The 19491-nt window shown below is 34.1% G+C and overlaps 1 protein-coding gene across 4 annotated transcripts in view; it reads right to left on the bottom strand.

Moving 5' to 3' along the window:
* The window catches only part of LOC149792003 (uncharacterized), a 105410-nt gene extending 89116 nt beyond the window's left edge, over window positions 1–16294 (bottom strand). For 3 of the 4 annotated variants that reach the window (XM_089970497.1, XM_089970499.1, XM_089970500.1), the window contains exons 1-2: window positions 16236–16294; window positions 5101–5312 (exon numbers count right to left, since the gene is read on the bottom strand). In XM_089970497.1, the coding sequence (XP_089826623.1) occupies window positions 5101–5284 (184 nt within the window). In that variant the 5' untranslated portion in view covers window positions 5285–5312; window positions 16236–16294. The other variant, XM_089970498.1, reaches the window with a different exon arrangement.
* Between the last annotated feature and the right edge of the window lie 3197 nt (window positions 16295–19491).

Here is a 19491-nt window from a genome sequence, read left to right as displayed (position 1 = left end):
ACCCATAAAAACTGTACTATAAACCTTACAATGAAGTAATGTCTTTATGGGGTATGTTACATCAAAGGCTGGGGGGCCCTGAGTGGCTGAGTGGTCTAAAGTGCTCACCATTCCGGATCACTGCCATCTCACCTCTGTCTGCAGCGGTTCGAGTCCAAGGTTTAGCTAGTGTGGATATGTGGGTAAGCCTGTCAGTAGCTTCTCCTGGGTCGGTGGTTCTTCCCTGGGTTTTCCAGGGTTCTTCCTCCACTAGTTATACTGGCCACCATGTATAGCCTATCTTGTGCTGAAAAATGGCGTTAAACCCTAGAACAACAACAACAACATCAAAGGCTGTGTTATCATGGGGTAATCTGCATGAAAGGCAGTGTCATGAGATTTGATACATAAAAGGCAATGTCATACTGAGGTATGTTATGTAACTGTGTCATAATTATAGGTTACTGCATTTGTATGGGAAAATATGAACGGGTTTTTCGGATGGAAATAATGCATGACCTTGGGAGTGCAGTATATCCATCTGACAAAACGTGTTCATATTTTCCCATACAAACACAGTAACCTTTTTATTATATGCTCATTTTCTTATTCTACCTAAAGCTTAATTATATAAACAAAAATACACTACAAGAAACAATGTAGATGAATGTATGCCGTATTCCAAATTAAATACAAAGCCGCAGATTTATCATTACACAACAACAACATTATTAATGCGCACATAACTTTCACAAGAAAATGGCAATTTGGTCTACTTAAAATTGAAAGTTGGAGTCACAATGTGAATGAATGCACATTGCAACAACTTTTCCATTTGATCTGGAATGAATAGATTTTGGTATTATTGTTGATTCTACGAAATTTTTGATTATGGAGTGGATTTATCTGTGCCAAATCTACATGAAGTACATCGGATTTCAGCAGCATGTTTACATCTGCAACTGTGTTTCTGTTATGTCATTGAATGTTTGAAATCATAATGTGGGAAGAATATGAAGTCTTTCAATTGCAATTATCAAAAAGACACAATGGAATATAATGTTTCATTTTGAGTGCAGTAAGGAGGACGTAATTGCCCTTGGCATATAGTTGAAATTACAGTGCACTTTAGAAATGTGTAATCAAGCTTGAGTACTCATGACATGGCTCATATAATTCAGATTTGGAGAACTAAGAGAGTACATGTTGAGGAAATTCAGGATGCAAAACTTTAAGTATACTTTTTGCCATTCTTATTACCAGCTAAAGAAGACAGCGTATGCCTTGTCATTTTAATTTTATTTGTAAGGACATTGTCTGATGTCTATAGCTAGACTGAATCTGAAACACTGTATCAAAAAAGTTAACATGGAATGTGGCAAAGCAGCTGCTATATGGCAGTCCAGGTAACATCTATTTAATTCATTCATAAACAAATTTAATCAACCAAAACATAAAGCGCCTATTATGTGAGTATACACTACTGGGCAAACATGAGTTCAATATGAAGTGCGCATGAGTGCAATATCGTAAAATACTGAAAGATTCTTACAATGTAAAGTTAATGGAGAAACAAATGTGCATATAATAATGAGGTATGCTGTATAAAAAGCTGTATCATATTGAAGTGTTATACAAAAGGATGTGTTATATGGAGGTATCATAAAGGTGTCATAATGAGGTATTATAAATAACAGGCTGCATCTTTCATAATAAAGTATTATACATACAAGGCTGTTGCATGATGAGGCATTATACATAAAAGGCTGTTTACTGATGAAGTATTCTAAATAAAAGGCTGTTTACTGATGAAGTATTCTAAATAAAAGGCTGTTTACTGATGAAGTATTCTAAATAAAAGGCTGTTTACTGAATGAAGTATTATAAATAAAAGGCTGTTTACTGAATGAAGTATTATAAATAAAAGGCTGTTTACTGATGAAGTATTATAAATTAAAGGCTGCATCATCATAATGAAGTATTATACATACAAGGCTGTTTCATGATGAGGTATTATACATACAAGGCAGTGTCATGATGAGGTATTATACATAAAAGGCAGGGTCATGATGAGGTATTATTAAAAAAGGCTGTGTCATAATGAGGTATTATACATAAAAGGCGGGGTCATGATGAGGTGTTATTAAAAAAGGCAGGGTCATGATGAGGTATTATTAATAAAAGGCCAATGAGACAAGTTAAACAAAATGATGAGGTAAGTTATATAAAAAGGCTGTCATGATGAGGTAAGTTATATAAAAAGGCTGTCATGATGAGGTAAGTTATATAAAAGGCTGTCATGATGAGGTAAGTTATATAAAAAGACCATTATTATGAGATAAACATAAAAGACCCTGTCATAATATTTGTTGTTGAGTTTAATTATAGTGGCATGCGCACAATTGTGCATGTGCCACTTTTTTCTGACTGCACCGCAGCCTGCTAGTTGTCCCTGGGGAAGGGGATGGTGCCACCTCCCCCAGGCTTTTAAGGATTCATGGATTTATGGGCTTTTATGTGGTGGATTCTAAATTTATTTAGCTAGTTATGGGTCGTTTGGTTCTGTCATAATAAGGTACATGTATACATATAAGATTGTGTTTTCATGAGGGTTTTTTTAACATAAAAGGATGTGTCATAATGAGGTATTAAACACAAAAGACTGTCATGAGGAGGTAAGTTATAGAAAAGACTGACAGGATGAGGTAAGTTATAAAAATGACTGTCAGGATGAGGTATTATAAAAGATTGTCATGATGAGGTATGTTGTATAAAAGACTGTCATGATTAGGTAAGCTATAGATAAACTATCAGGATGAGGCATTGTACATAAAAGACTGCCATGATGAGGTATTGTACATAAAAGACTGTCATGATGAGGTATTGTACATAAAAAGATGTGTCATGATGAGGTATTGTACATAAAAGACTGCCATGATGAGGTATTGTACATAAAAGACCGTCATGATGAGGTATTGTACATAAAATGATGTGTTGTAATGAGGTATTTTACATTAAAGACTCTCATGATGAGGTATGTTATATAAAAGACTGTCATGATGAGGTATTGTACATAAAAAGATGTGTCGTAATGAGGTATTTTACATTAAAGACTCTCATGATGAGGTATGTTATATAAAAGACTCATGATGAGGCGTTGTACATAAAAAGATGTGTCGTAATGAGGTATTTTACATTAAAGACTCTCATGATGAGGTATGTTATATAAAAGACTGTCATGATGAGGTGTTGTACATAAAAAGATGTGTCGTAATGAGGTATTTTACATTAAAGACTCTCATGATGAGGTATGTTATATAAAAGACTGTCATGATGAGGTATTGTACATAAAAAGATGTGTCGTAATGAGGTATTTTACATTAAAGACTGTCATGATGAGGTATGTTATATAAAAGACTGTCATGATGAGGTATTGTACATAAAAAGATGTGTCGTAATGAGATATTTTACATTAAAGACTGTCATGATGAGGTATGTTATATAAAAGACTGTCATGATGAGGTATTGTACATAAAAGACTCTCATGACAAGGTAAGCTATAGAAAAGACTGTTAGGATTAAGTATTATACATAAAAAACTATGTCATGATGCGGTATGTTACATAAAAGAGATTTTCATAAGATATTATACATAAGAGGCTGTCATAATGAAGAATGCTGTACAAAAATTTACACATAAATATGTTTCTTAATAATATGAAACTATATTATAACTGCTTCTCATCAACTGAGATAACAATTGTTTGATAAATCAAAATCAATCCCTTTAAATGGGACACATGCTCTTAGTGGCTTTCGATCTAAAGATGGGGTTCATCTGAGGATACCACTGACTGCAAAATGATGCTCATTACAACTATGGGCAAAACTATATCCCTTTCCATTGTATTATGCTGATATGATCATGGAGTCTCACAATATGTGGCTAAGCTTTATTATTTTATTACTCCTTAATTCATTTCATTTGTTTTGGTTTCTGGCTGGGTTTTTTATTACTAATTAATTTATTTCACTTGCTTTGGTTTCTGCATGTTAAGAACCAATCATAGTGTGATTTCAAAAATTCATTAAATGCCCTACAGTTTGTATAGATACATACTATTATGACACAGCCTCATGGGAACATAACTTAGTATAACATGTCCCTCACTTGTTACGACTCACATGGTATTACAAAGAGGTAGCACTGCAGTAAAATACAAATAAACATAATACTTTCAGTCATCCAATAGCAAAAGCCTGTAAGTCTGATACATGCAAACTACTTACAGCATGCCACACATAAGCATGTGCTTCCTGTGTAGGCTTTTCCTATGTCTACAGTAGTTTGGTAATCTAATGGACACCTTTTGGAATGTACAACAAAATACCAATGGTTATATTTATTATATGCTTCAAAAACACATTTTACTATACTGATCAATTTTTAGTATATCATTCAAGAAAAGTTCAGTGTGAGTGCTGAAAATTTAGACAATATCTATAAAAAAAATCTACAGGGAAAGTTTGAAATTCTTCATGGCTTAAAATATATGTGGCACAATTTCATCTCCATTTTTTAATATTTAGTATACAGAGACCAATTCATGCCCCTGGCAAGAAAGGCTTTTAGAAGAGAAATTAATTTGCAATCAATATCACAACTCTGTATTGTAACCTAGCAGACTTTCTTGCAATGTTTTATTTGGAAATTTAATTAAATCAATTATTTTAAATTAATATTTACACATCTCCCTCAATGCAAAGCTTTTCTTATTAAACTCTCAACAAAGAAATTTGATGCAAGTAAATCATGATTTAGCTTTCTTTTCTATACAGAAAACTAGTAGAAGGTGACCCACACCAACTGGATGACTCTTAAGGTCAAGGAAGAACCCCTTCAAGGTCAAGGAAGAATCCCTTAAACATTTACTTCATGTAATTCAAATATTTTCAACCAATACAACTTTATAACCTATCCTCAAAATTCTTCACCATTCCAGCTTGCTACATGAAAACAGGCTGTTCTACAGCTATGCTCATGGTATGAAAGTAATTAACAATATTTAAATTATTTGAAAATTTTAATGCTTGCACTATATGGATTTACATATAACATACCCTCAATATCTTGCATTATTTTAGACTGCTGTGGGGAGGTAGCTAGTTGTAGAGAAGATGACCCTGCCATCACTCCTGAGGTCAATGGTGAACCTGGCAGTGGACTTCCCTGAAGTGAACTCCTAGTAGGACTGTTCTGGGCAGAGCCCACTATGTTTACATGTGGAACCACAGGAAAAGACATCTCTTGCTTTTGTCACATTCTCAATAAACTGCAAATTAATAATAAATTCATACATAAACATACATCAACATACATTAATTAAGGGCATAAACGCAGAGAGATGGAGAGGTTAATGAGATACTGAGACAGTGAAAATGGGGATAGAGACAAAAATATGGATGAGTAGGTTAGACTTGGAAAGACAGTAAGAAATGCCTCTATGTATTAAGTTCTTGGGGTAACAAATTTCCAAAGAGCTACAGAGGTTTTTCTAAATCGTTTGCATTTATGAAGAATTGTATAAAAACAATGTGACAGTTTTTATAGTGACATCTAGCACTGGGACATCATGCTACAGGTATGTAGCACCGTGAACTACCCAGATACATTATCCTGACACCAGACTGAGCAGTCATAACACTAACCTCTTAATGCTAAGCACCTAGCATGACAGCTGCTAATACTATTTTTATAAGTCTTCGGTATGACTCAACTGGGGTTCAAACCACCGACCTCCCACATCCAAGGCAGATGCTCTAACCACTAGACCACCAGAGGAAGTAAAGAGACATGTTTATCACAAAGGTGAAGAACAGAAAATCAAAGCAATATCAACATATATGAAGAATTTAAGAAGACAAAAATTTCACAAGATCGTTGCAAAATAAATGTTAATTTATTTTTGGCAGTTGTTTATTTGTAAAAATTGTTAACATTGTTTATTTGTAAGCAAGAAATTAAGTTTTCCTTTATGAAATACATTTGATTTTACTCTACAGACAGCTTTGCACATGTCTGGACAATACTGTTGGTATTTCAATACCTTGACTGTTACACTAACATATCCGGTGGTTTAGGTGGCGCTATACAGTTTCGCATTTTGCATAGGGTTAGGAATTTAAAGAAAAAGAATGTCCCCGGCTTTCCTCACTGGTTATACTGGCTATTTAAAAAAGACCTTGTATATCTTAGGTATATTGCAAAGAACCTTTAATTCCCTTTATTTTGGTGTATGATTGATGGGTGTACTATGGGTTATAGAGTATACAGCTTGGCCTTACTTCAAATGTGCACCTTTCAAAAAAGTGCTAGCTCTACTTGGTCATTTTCACTTCCTGAACTTCAGAGGTCAATTGTATAAAAAAGAGCCGATAACTTTTTTTACATTTTATATATTTGGTAATTCATTCATTGCACTTTCAGAAGCTGGTATTGTCTAGTCTGGCAAAATTCATTTTCCCTATTTTAACAGCTGCTATGTATAGTGTACTTTAGACTAATTCAGACTGATTTTTTAACACAAGGGAGCAGTCATTTTAGTTAGCAGTGTGCTTAAATCATGTAAAATTTCCAAAAGTACAATATCCAAAAGAAATATCATCCACATTACATTAATGTAGCATAGAGGTATGCAAACATTCTCTCCACTGTGCATGTTTTAAATGCGAACTACTTCACCTTACATACGTCACTCTCTCAAAAGTACATATTATCTGGTGAGCGCCACCATAAAGAAGATGTAGGTATTATTTTTTTATGATTTAATTTGTTTATATGGCTGAAACATTTAAGTCGCAAGCATCAAAACAATCCTTATGAATAATTCTCCTGCCTTTTTCCCCACAGAACAGTATTTATGAGTGTCAGAGTCTCTAACAAGTCCAGCCTACCCCCCCCCCATGATAAAAGTGAGCTATTTTAAGAATGCACATTACATTTTGTAAACATAGCAACCAATGTTATGCTGAATGACAGGAACATGAAACTAGCCAGAATTATTTCTGAGATATCAACAATGAATTTTACAATTAGAAAAGGGAGGTAACTCATCAGCTTCATAAAGGTCAAAGGTCAAAGTGTAAAATATTTGCCTATTGTTTAATATGGAAGAGGCGAATTCACTTTCTCTTCATTTATTTTTTTATTTCATTGCAAATAAATGAAAAGAAACATTTTCACCATATATTTCTGTCACTTATTGCAACAGTTTTAAATTTAAGTTGACTCTATTCCTATATTCTAAGTCTTCTAATTTCCCCATAATTAAGGTCACTACTCACACAAACATACCTCATGGCAAATTATGTAAGCAAGAGAAAAATGATCATAATTATCTTATTTTCATGCTTAAATGCAATATGAATGTACCATTTTATTCAGAACATCATACATAATTATATGAAAATAAAAAAAAATAATTGCAAACATTTTTTTATTTTCTTTAAGGTGGCGCTATACAGTTTCGCATTTTGCATAGGGTTAGGAATTTAAAGAAAAAGAATGTCCCCGGCTTTCCTCACTGGTTATACTGGCTATTTAAAAAAGACCTTGTATATCTTAGGTATATTGCAAAGAACCTTTAATTCCCTTTATTTTGGTGTATGATTGATGGGTGTACTATGGGTTATAGAGTATACAGCTTGGCCTTACTTCAAATGTGCACCTTTCAAAAAAGTGCTAGCTCTACTTGGTCATTTTCACTTCCTGAACTTCAGAGATCAATTGTATAAAAAAGAGCCGATAACTTTTTTTACATTTTATATATTTGGTAATTCATTCATTGCACTTTCAGAAGCTGGTATTGTCTAGTCTGGCAAAATTCATTTTCCCTATTTTAATAGCTGCTATGTATAGTGTACTTTAGACTAATTCAGACTGATTTTTTAACACAAGGGAGCAGTCATTTTAGTTAGCAGTGTGCTTAAATCATGTAAAATTTCCAAAAGTACAATATCCAAAAGAAATATCATCCACATTACATTAATGTAGCATAGAGGTATGCAAACATTCTCTCCACTGTGCATGTTTTAAATGCGAACTACTTCACCTTACATACGTCACTCTCTCAAAAGTACATATTATCTGGTGAGCGCCACCTTAGCGGTTAGAGCATCTGCCTCGGGTGCATGAGGTCATGGATTCAAATCCAAGTCGAGTCATACCGAAGACTAAAAAGGTACTAGAGCTGCCTTGCCTATCACTCAGCATTAAGAGGTTAGCATTAGGATGGGTTGGCCTGGTGTCAGGACAATGTGACTGGGTGGGACATTATGCTACATGTCTGCGGCATGATACCCCAGTGCTAGACATCACTATAAACTGTCACAATGCTGAAATCATAGCGATATGACTGAAATTTTTTAAAAGCTACGTTAAAAATCCAACACACACACACACAACTGTTACACTGAAGCAATTAAGTCATTACTAATCAACTAAGTTAATCCTGCTTTTTCAAGTGGACATGCCTCTTAAAACAACTCCGATGATGCAGTGGTAAGCATGTAATTAGCTGAGCTGGTAGTTAAATATTTCAGTACAGCTTTAAATTGGTCTAAATGAAGATGCTTGATAGGAGGGTCATATGGGTCCAGCTTTAAACTGGACTAACTGTCCATGATTGATAGGAGGGTCACAAGGGAACAGCTTTAAATTGGACTAATTGCCGATGATAGGAGGGTCACATGGGTCCCAGCTTTAAATTGGACTAATTGTCCATGATTGATAGGCGGGTCACATGGGTCCAGCTTTAAACTGGACTAATTGCAGATGACTGATATGAGGGTTATATGGGTCCAGCTTTAAAACTGAACTAATTGCAGATGATTGATAGGAGGGTCACATGGGTCCAGCTTTAAACTGGACTAACTGGCCATGATTGATAGGGTGGTCACATGGGTCCAGCTTTAAACTGGACTAATTGCAGATGACTGATAGGAGGGTCACATGGGTCCAGCTTTAAACTGGACTAACTGGCCATGATTGATAGGAGGGTCACGTGGGTCCAGCATTAAATTGGACTAATTGTCCATGATTGATAGGAGGGTCACATGGGTCCAGCTTTAAACTGGTCTAATTGCAGATGACTGATTGGAGGGTCATGTGGGTCCCAGCTTTGAATGTTCAAAGCCCACATTTTATTTCTAACCAACTTTGTGATAACTACAAAGTTATCTACCAAAAGTTATCGGAAGGGGTGGTGGCTTTAAATAACAATCTATTAGCCAAGATAACTGGAAACATGTACACACTGTTAAAGCTAATAATTTATTAGTATGACAATGATACAAATTTGCTAAATTAATTAAATACTTTAAAACCTCATGGTTTTCACATGATTCATCTCTACATAAGCATGAACACTACATACTATAATGGGTATTCTAAGAGTCCTGAGTTGTTACTGTATAACATTACAACACTACTATAATGGGTGTTCTAGGAGTCCTGGGTTGTTACTGTATAACATTACAACAATACATACTATAATGGGTGTTCTAGGAGTCCTGGTTTGTTACTGTATAATATTACAACACTACTATTATGGGTGTGCTTGGAGTCCTGGTTTCTTAATGTATCATATGAAAACACTACAATCTTGGGTGTGCACCGAGTCTTGGGTGTTTACTGTATAATATAAAAACACTACTCTTAGGGTGTACTTGGAGTCTTGGGTTGTTACTGTACAATATTCAAACACTATCTTGGATTTGGATTTTAGTCCTGGGTATTTACTGTATATTGTTAAGACACTTCTATTATGGGTATACTTGGGAGTCTTGGGTTGTTACTGTATAATATTAAAACACTACATTCTTTGCTTCCCAGTAGCTTTGATCAGTTCATGCAGAAAAATAATGCATTGAAACAAAATGGTAATCTTTTTGGTTCTCAAAAACTTTATGTTTGGGCAACCAGATTAATTATACAGACAATAACATGAAAATAATCTTGTCTATTCAAAAGTTGCAATGGAGATGGCTGATTTAAGTAATTAACACAAATCAAATTTGTTGTACTACTGTTTTGCTTTTATCTGGTAACAAACGCTATTAATTTAAGTATTTCATGTATACTTGTATATATATTTCCTGTTTGTACTTTTTCTTTGAAACAACTTGTACCAGCATCTTGACTCACTAATACATTTAGTTATTGTTTGAGAGACAAAACTGTAACAAAGCTTGTGCTTTCTACTCAAAACCAACAAGCCCATAATTGTACTTGCATTTCACAAAGCTTCTAAAATAAATATGGTTTAAACCAAATTTGATGTTACTGTTCCACCACCAACCTTCTTTTCACTGACCGATACCCTTAGTTGTATTTGTAACAAGACCCTTTGGGGTAAATTGGGTATATTTAGATAGATATGACCTTTAACAATAAACTTTGGGCAATCAATTCAAAGATAGCTGATCAAATGTTACTAGTCATAGTAAATAAAAAAGCTGGGGTAATAAAAATTCCTTACGATCATCGCCAATCAGTAAAAGATAACACTGCACAAGAATTTTGTGGGCTTTATTTGAACCTATTAGAATCACATATCAAATTACTGAACGGGACAAACTATATGAAAATTGTACCAACTACATGATACATAAACATAAATGTTATCAATATTTTATGGTTATTATTATAAACTGAATGGTACATTGCGATTAGACATGGCTTTCCTTCAAAATGCTAAAAGCGTGCTGAAGGTGCCTTCTGTACTAAAGGTGCCTTCTGTGTATTGAAGATGCCTTCTGTGTACTGAAGGTGGCTTCTGTGTATTAAAGGTGCCCTCTGTGTATTAAAGGTGCCTTCTGTGTATTGAAGGTGCCTTATGTGTATTAAAGGTGCCTTATGTGTATTAAAGGTGCCTTCTGTGTACTGAAGATGCCTTCTGTGTATTGAAGGTGCCTTCTGTGTATTAAAGGTGCCCTCTTTGTACCAAAGGTGCCTTCTGTGTATTAAAGGTGCCTTCTGTGTACTGAAGATGCCTTCAGTGTATTGAAGGTGCCTTATGTGTAATAAAGGTGTCTTCTGTGTATTAACAGTGCCTTCTGTGTACTAAAGGTGCCCTCTGTCTACAGAAGGAGCCCTCTGGAGGGGATGGTTAAAATGCCTTTTACACTTCTGTTGGAAACACTTGTAGTCTCTTTGAATCTTCTGCATATGTTCAAACCATCCTTTCCCAAATCAAAGAAAACATCATCATGAAGTCTGTATAAGTGATAGACATTCTTAACGTTATATCAGAGCAACATTTTTATCCCGTAAAATGAATATTTTTCTTTTCCCACAGACATGAGTATTAACATGGTCTTTGGCTAATTGTGTATTAGGATTTTCAAAACTGACCTTAAAATCAACCCATTACAACACTGGGTGGCAAAAGATTTGGAACCAATGAAGGGAACTGCTAAAGAATGCTCAATTTAAAAAAAAAAAGTTAATCTCATTAGACAATAATACCAAATAAGGCATTGACCCTGGTATGCATGGAGGGTGGGGTGTGTCCAGGTTGATATCCTACTACTTGAATAAGCGATGCCATGTACAATATTCTGGGGTCAGTCAACCATGGCCACAACGAACATGTCACATAGTTGGCAACCCATATTGACACTCTTGCATAGATTAAAGACTAATTACTTTACAACCCATACTGACACTCTTGCATATATTTAAGACTAATTACTTTAGCAACCCATATTGACACTCTTGCATAGATTGAAGACTATTGACTTTAGCGACACTAGACTTACTGTAGTGTCTCTTTTCCTTACCGATTTATATCAAAGCACAACCAAGTGAATTTTTCAAACTCTGTCAAAGCACCATTTCTTTAGGATGAAGAGCAATGGTAGCTGAACAATGGTGACATCAGTTAACTTACAATTTACTATTCTTTAACAACACGAATATTTCTGAGAAGATTTGGCAAAAATGTTCCGTACATATTCATTAACAAAAATATACATTATCTACTGAAGGTAGCCTTGGTCACAGATATACCTACCAATTCCAAAAATAAATCATTAATTTGAAATTGTGAAACCCACACCCCTGCAGGACCTCCAAGCCCTGGAGCATTTGACCCACATTTGACATTCATAGACATGTAAGATCATTTGATTTCATTTTTTTCCATTTAAAACAAGGAATGATGTATGAATGACCAAATTACAGGCTGATTCGGAATACATTATAGGCTGTATCAGACCATGTTATAAAACAATGTAACACGTTTTTTTTGTACTAGTTATTACTGCTTTTGCAAGCATAGTAAGTGATTGTAAGAGGCTGATTTAGTCTTTGTAAATATCTAGTGAAGTCAAATAAAATAGATATGAAGTATCATATTTAAACTTTTTAAATGCTCCCTAAATCTTTCAATGTATCTAATAAAGGAAATACAAAACTGATTGAAAATATGGCCAACATTGTCAAATTCTGAGACTATCAAACAGTAATGTTATAAAGTGAACCATGATTTTTACTGATATTTCATGCAAATAAAAGTTGCACTGTATTATGTTTACCAAATAAATATTGAATAAAGCAACATTGATCATTACCATAACATTTAAATGAACTTTGGTACTGTTGTTGAAATTTTATCATGCAATTAAAATCTTGCGCAAGTAAACCAACTTATTCTATTTTCATTCCAACCTCTGATTACAAATATTTCATTTAAAATGCATATTAAATCTATTAATGTTACATTCAGAAAAGAGATTTTATTATACATTTTACCACATTTATAATAGCACTTCCATTCAAGAAAAGATCAATGTTTTTTTTAAAATGAGCTATTTATTCTGTATTCTTGATGGCATTAGATTTAGTAAATTGGAAAGTGGCATCAAAAGTACTTGAATTTATCAAACAGGTTTTGCAAATTGACGGTCAAATGTTCCCACTTGTATTATTTGCAATTAATTTAAGGACATGTATATCACACAAAGTATTAAAGTGATGGCAATAATATGATGTTTAATTATAGCGGTATGAATCAATTCAGTGTTAGCCATTTGCATAGAATTAAATGACATCAGAGCTCAAATAAAAAATTTTTAGACACAGACACATGGCTTGTGACTTAACAAATATCACAAGCCCCTGCAGTTTCCAAATGCTCAAAATTAGAAACAAAATCATATTAAATTGACTTGTGTGGTTATTTGGATCACAAAAAATTATAATGTTTTGCTCCATGCCCCAAGGTTAGCCTATGCCTAATTCCTCTAATGATGTCCTTCTTACTCAGTAGATCAACAGTGTTCATTGGCATCGGAAGCACGCCTAAATTTATGAAGTTTATGTTTATACTTTTAACATTTATCATAGGTGCTAATTAATTTGTTTAACCAATATTTCATTACACCAAAGCAAGTGTGAGGATGGGACAGCTGAATTATTATTAATTCAACTTCAAACAACACAACAGCAATTAAACAAGACCATTAAAAAAAAATCAAAGTACTTATGCAAGTGCTTTTGCTGAGCTCAACTACTCCAAAGGTCAGCCAATTTTTATAATCAAATACAAAAGCCAAAACAACCACATCTGATCCCTTTACTACTTACAATGCCTCCAAAAAACATCCTGCATTTGGCAAAAAATATCCAGATTACAACAATAAAGTAACCAATTAACAGCTTGTCAGGTTTACACACTGGTCTTAAATCCTATTATGCAGCCACGCATCATTGTAGCAGTTCCAAAAACTGATGAGACAGTTCAGGTACCCACTAGACTGGTTGTGGCTGGTTTCTGGTATATACATATCCAAAATGGTATTTTAAAATCATGTGTACATGTATGTGAGCACTAGTTATAGTAATTCAGGTGATATGTTCCTATTCAAAGGTCACATGCTTTGCTTTGTACACAATGTTTAGAACTTTCGATAGAAGTATGATAATTAAAAATCTTCATAAGGATAAGGGGATAAATATTAATAATCTTCAAAAACATCTTGAAAATAAATAAATGCATTTCATCAAAGCAATCAAAGTTTTCTCAGGCAAATTTGATTTTTTTTATTCTACAAGCCCAATGGGCACCTCACTTAGAATACACTAGATGCCTGATCTAACATTTTAATTGCCCAGGGCATCAGATTATCTGATTTCTTACACTGGACATATTATGAGTTATGGGGGGGGGGTGAAATAACCTACTGCTTTTTACTCAAAGATTAGTAAAGTCTATTTTATCTTTCTAACAAGATAATGCTAACATTTTCTTTTGTTATCATTTTCTTTTTCATAATTATAAAGAGATTAAAAGAATAAAAATGAATGATACTGACATTGATATTACACTGATCTAACATGACCCCATCAAAGATGAGGTGAGGGTTCTGAGCACCCAGGGGTAAAGTTCTTTAGTGGAGCCCCTACTAAGCTATTGAGAATAGTTTTCATGTCAGTGGCTAACATTGCCCCTCCTATCCAAAATATAACTTTTTGCAAGAATTGCCACTAGATGGCACCTCTTCACCTGGCATCCAATGGCAATTAACCTCTCATGCTGCCACTGAACCCCACTTTCACTTTTTGTAGTATACAAGTTTTATTTAGTAATATATAGTACAATATTCATTATAAAGATTAACTCTGCAGAATATAACAAAAGCCTTAACATACATGCTCAGGCCAGTATATACAGATGAACAAACAATTATTGCATTGGCTTTATTCTTTTATTATTGGATTCTTTTCCTAGTTATAGTAATTCGCATAAAATTAAACTACAGATTAGGAATTAAACGAAAAACAAATAGCATAAACAAAGATAAGCAAAATATATTTCATCTTTCCAAAGAGATAATGCCAACATTTTCATTATTATTTTATTTATTATAATTGATATGAGGTCCACAATGTTAACAGAATATATATGTATGATACTGACATGAATTTTTCCTTAAATGCAGTTTTGAATTACTCAATATACCTGGAAATAATGAGCAATATCTTATTTGAAACAAGTCCTAAATGTCGACAATAGCACATGTTGTTTTTGTTTTAGTGCTATGTCTTACTATCCAAATAACGGCTTTGTATAGCATGTTCTGATGTCATTGACATCAGAATGAGTAATCAAAGTTTCAGGACGGCAGTCGAGGTATGCCGAAATTAAAGTAGGTTCATGTTGGGGATATATTTCTTGAACAAGACGAACCGGTGCTTACAGTTCCAACAGGCATAATATATTTTTTTCGTTTCTTTAAAGAATAATATTTCAACCTAACCTAACCAGATTTAAGCATTCCCAGCTTTCATCACTTTCCAGCCAACTGAAATGAAGGCAACGATACTTGAAAACAAGTCCATTTATCTTGTGAGAATTTGAATTTTTTAGAGAAATTACATCAGAGTAAGTAAAGTCTGAATAAAACATTACGACTTTACTTTGTAGAAAAGCGTCATTATTTTAATTGTCAGTTGTATGAAATATTCGTGAAAATTTGACTTTCGTAACAATGTTAGTTGACATCAAAACACGCTACACAGCGACATTAGTTAGGCTGTAAGACCTTGATGCCCACAACATAAATAGCAGCGTCAAGATCTTACATGTAGGACTAATTTGAAACATTTACAAATGTTACACTTAAATCTAAGACGAAACTTAATAATATCTCACAAATTCTGAATCAGCCCGTAATATTGTCCAACTAAACCTGGTATGAACAAGCATGTACCCCAATGCATGGGTAAAGAAATACTTTTTCAACAATAAAATAAAAAGAATTAAACACGAATTACGTGACCTTAGTTCATCAATGTACAATGCAAATCTTCCATATTATACATGTACGTCCTGGTTTTGACTTAAGATTCTTCTTTTGAAACCAGGCACAAAAAGAATAAAAATGGGCAAGTTAACTATTACTGACTTTATTGTAACATTAGTCCTACATTGTAAGACGTATCACATATTATTTATGTTTTGGAATTCCCAAACAAAAATATCATGTGATAGTCTTACTTTTGTAGGACTATTGAGTAACTCAACTGTAACATCGATGTTCACATGATCATACCTGAATATGGTGAACAATGTGTCACGTACACAAATAACATACACATATTCAGGCATATATATTGCATAAATAGGTGTGTAAAAGATTGGTAAAGCATCGTGATCCGTAAATGGACTTGGTTAAAACAAACAAATCCATACTTTAAAAGCTGAATATCGTACGATCTTTGCGTCTGCTCTGATCAATGTTCATAACAAACACTAAATGTATTTTCAAAATGAAGACGTACTTAAGGGCGATAACCGCTCCGGACCATGATTATTTCCGACGCGCTCCAAAAAAGAAGAAAACTATCCTCATTTATCTATTTATCATGTTATGGGAAAAATCGTAAAATTCCATATTTATCTCTTATGTTTGTAATTTTTTATTGCTCCATATAAATAGATCTGCGCACAAACAGTTTTATTGTTAGCCCGGAGTGATGTGATATCGCTGTCTTAATATAAGCGATCGGCCAATAATTAAAGACATCAAAGAGCCCTTGTTGTTCTCTTCGTTTTATTAATGTTTCATAATTTCCAGTTTAAATCAGATTATTGCGGGAAACGATCGATAGACCAGTGTCATGAAGGATCCAGGTTATGCAAGTGGAGTTAGTCTGATATCTCCGTAATACCGAGAAGAAGAAAAAATATCTGTACGATGGCACATACCCTCCATGTCGGCCAATTCTGCGCGTCAGGTAATTCTTCGCAACGACACGTCATTTCTGTAAACACTGGATCACGTGTTATTTTTGGTCAAAAATCCATTTTGTATCAGGAAATAACGACCATCTTTTCATTGAAATTTCAACCACTTCCGTGTAATTCAAACGACACAATCTAAAACCTCGACATAGCAAATATAACTTTCAACCACTACCGTTTAATTCAACAGATACAATCTAAAATCTGGACCTAGAAAATAGAACTTTAAGGACAAGCATTTTTGATACAACACGTGAAATTGGAATTCTGGACATATGACATTAAAATTTCAACAGTAACGTTCTGATTGGACCAGCTTTTGTCAATGGAGGTGTTAAATGGTATAGTTAATAGGATGGGTAGTATTTTTGTAGTGGATGGAATAGTCTTTTTTGTGAGATTTCGTCTTCTTCGTTTACATTCTGAGCAAACACATGTTATTTTGGATAGTGAGTATGATATGTTGGATAGCATACTGGTGTGATAGATACTATTTTTGTGGTGCAAGGGGTAGATTTTTGTGTGAGATTGGATCATCTTCGCTTACATTCTGAGATAAAAACAAGACTTTTGGGATAGTGTGTTTAGGGGGGTATTAAATGGTATAGTTAATGTGATGAATGGCACTTTTTGTGGTGGAAGGGATAGTCTATTTTGTGAGATTTCATCTTTTTCGTTTACATTCTGAGCGAACACGTCACATTTTGGATACTGAGTATATGTTGGATAGCATGTTGGAGTGATGGATAATATTTTTGTGATGTACGGGATAGCCTTTTCTGCAAGATTTCATCTTCTGTGTTTACATTCTGAGATAAAACACAAGACTTTTGGGATAGTGTAGTTATGGGGTGGTATAGTTAATGTGATGGATAGTATTTTTTGTGGTGTTAGGGATAGTCTATTTTGTGAGATTTCATCTTCTTCGTCTACATTCTAAGCTAACACATAACGTTTGGTGTGTGTGTGTGTGTGTGTGTTGGTCTTTGTTTGTCCCTGTAAAACTGTATTTGTCCCTAACAATTCATTTCACCTACCTACAGTAGACCGTATTCATGTCAGCCACTTGCAACACAGCTGCCATTTTTCCCCTAGTGTCTAGTATAGTAACGTTATTGAAGCTAGAAATTTTGAGGCTATAAATATAGACTTGGGATTTTTTATAGGAATTTTCACAGGTTGTAGCTGTAATTAGATGCTAGTTGTTTTTTTTTAATAGGATCGTCACACAAGCTGAGACTATAAATAGTTACTAGGTTTATCCATTTAGACTAAACCAATGTAACCTAATGTTCAATGATATATTTAGTCTCAGTTAAATTCTGGGACAATTTCGTAATTTTAGCGTTACTTTTAATCACATCCATTTTATCGTTGGTCTTTTCCTTGATTATAGCTATTTATAGCATCATTAGTAGTATAAGGGGTGAGATTAGCGACAATGGGAATTAGCATTAAAAACACCCCCTGGGTAAGATTAGCGACAATGGAAATTTAACATTAACCACCCTGGGTAAGATTAGCGACAATGGAAATTTAACATGGGCAAAAACCCTGGGTAAGATTAGCGACAATGGAATTTAACATTGGAGAAAGGAAAAAAAAGGAAATATTGAGATTAGCGACAAAGGCATTCGAACAATGGAAAAAAAAATATCGATTCTAGGGACAAAGGCAATTGAACATGGGGAATAGAGTTTGGGTCTGTCTAGGGACAAGGGGAATTGAACATGGGAATAGAGTTTGGGTTTGTCTAGGGACAAAGGGGAATTGAACATGTTAGAAAAAAAAAACTACTTTAGGGACAAGGGGAATTGAACATGGGATTTTTTTTTTTAAATTTTTTTTAAATTTAAATTTAAATTTAAATTTAAAAAAGGGGTAGGCAATTGAAAAGTCATTCTCTTTTCGAGAAATATGGGTGGCCCTGAAAAGGGCCTTTGGTTTTTCTTCTTCTTCTGCTTCTAATTTCTTCTTTTTCTCCACCAACTTCTTATTTTCTCTCCTACACTCTTTTTCTTCTTTTTTTTCTCCTCCTCTTCTTTCTTCTTCTCTTCCTCCTCTTCTTTCTTCCTCTTCTCATTTTCTTCTTCTTTTTCAATTTTTTCATTCCATTTTCGTATTCTTATCCTTTCGTCTTCATCCTCCTTCTCCTCCTTTATCTCTTTCATGACACCACTTATTATGTCCTTTACTTTTCTTAAGTTATTAATTTCCATCTTTAGTCGATGGGGACTATAGGAATAGTGGTCTTCATTGAGTCTCACTAACATCTGCTCCATTATTCCTAAATTGTCTAAAACGTCTTGTAACTTTTGCATTTTGTCAATGTGGTTCGAAGCCATCCTCTTTGTAGAATGGTTTGAACGACGAATAATGTGGGTTCTTATACGAAAAGCGCGGACGTGAAGGAAAACATCCCCCAAGACATAAAATTGATCTTACCTAGGTCATGACCAAACAACGCGCGAACGTGAAGGAAAACATCCCCTACTTTTCTCATTTCATATAATATACTATCCACATAAGTGAAGCAACAATAAACAAACCCCAAATCTACTATTTACACACGCAAATCATTAAAACAAAATCCATAATCTACTATCCACACAATCGTACGTGAGCGGTTACAAAACCCAAACTATACTCTCCACATACGCTAAGAAACAATAAACAAAATCCATAATCTACTATCCACACAATC

The sequence above is a fragment of the Sinohyriopsis cumingii genome, chromosome 9, assembly GCF_028554795.1.
Source record: "Sinohyriopsis cumingii isolate HCF-2022 chromosome 9, ASM2855479v2, whole genome shotgun sequence".
In the NCBI taxonomy this organism is placed as follows: Eukaryota; Metazoa; Mollusca; class Bivalvia; order Unionida; family Unionidae; genus Sinohyriopsis; species Sinohyriopsis cumingii.
The sequence above is the reverse complement of the archived record's forward strand: the minus strand, read 5'-3'. Positions and strand labels throughout refer to the sequence as shown.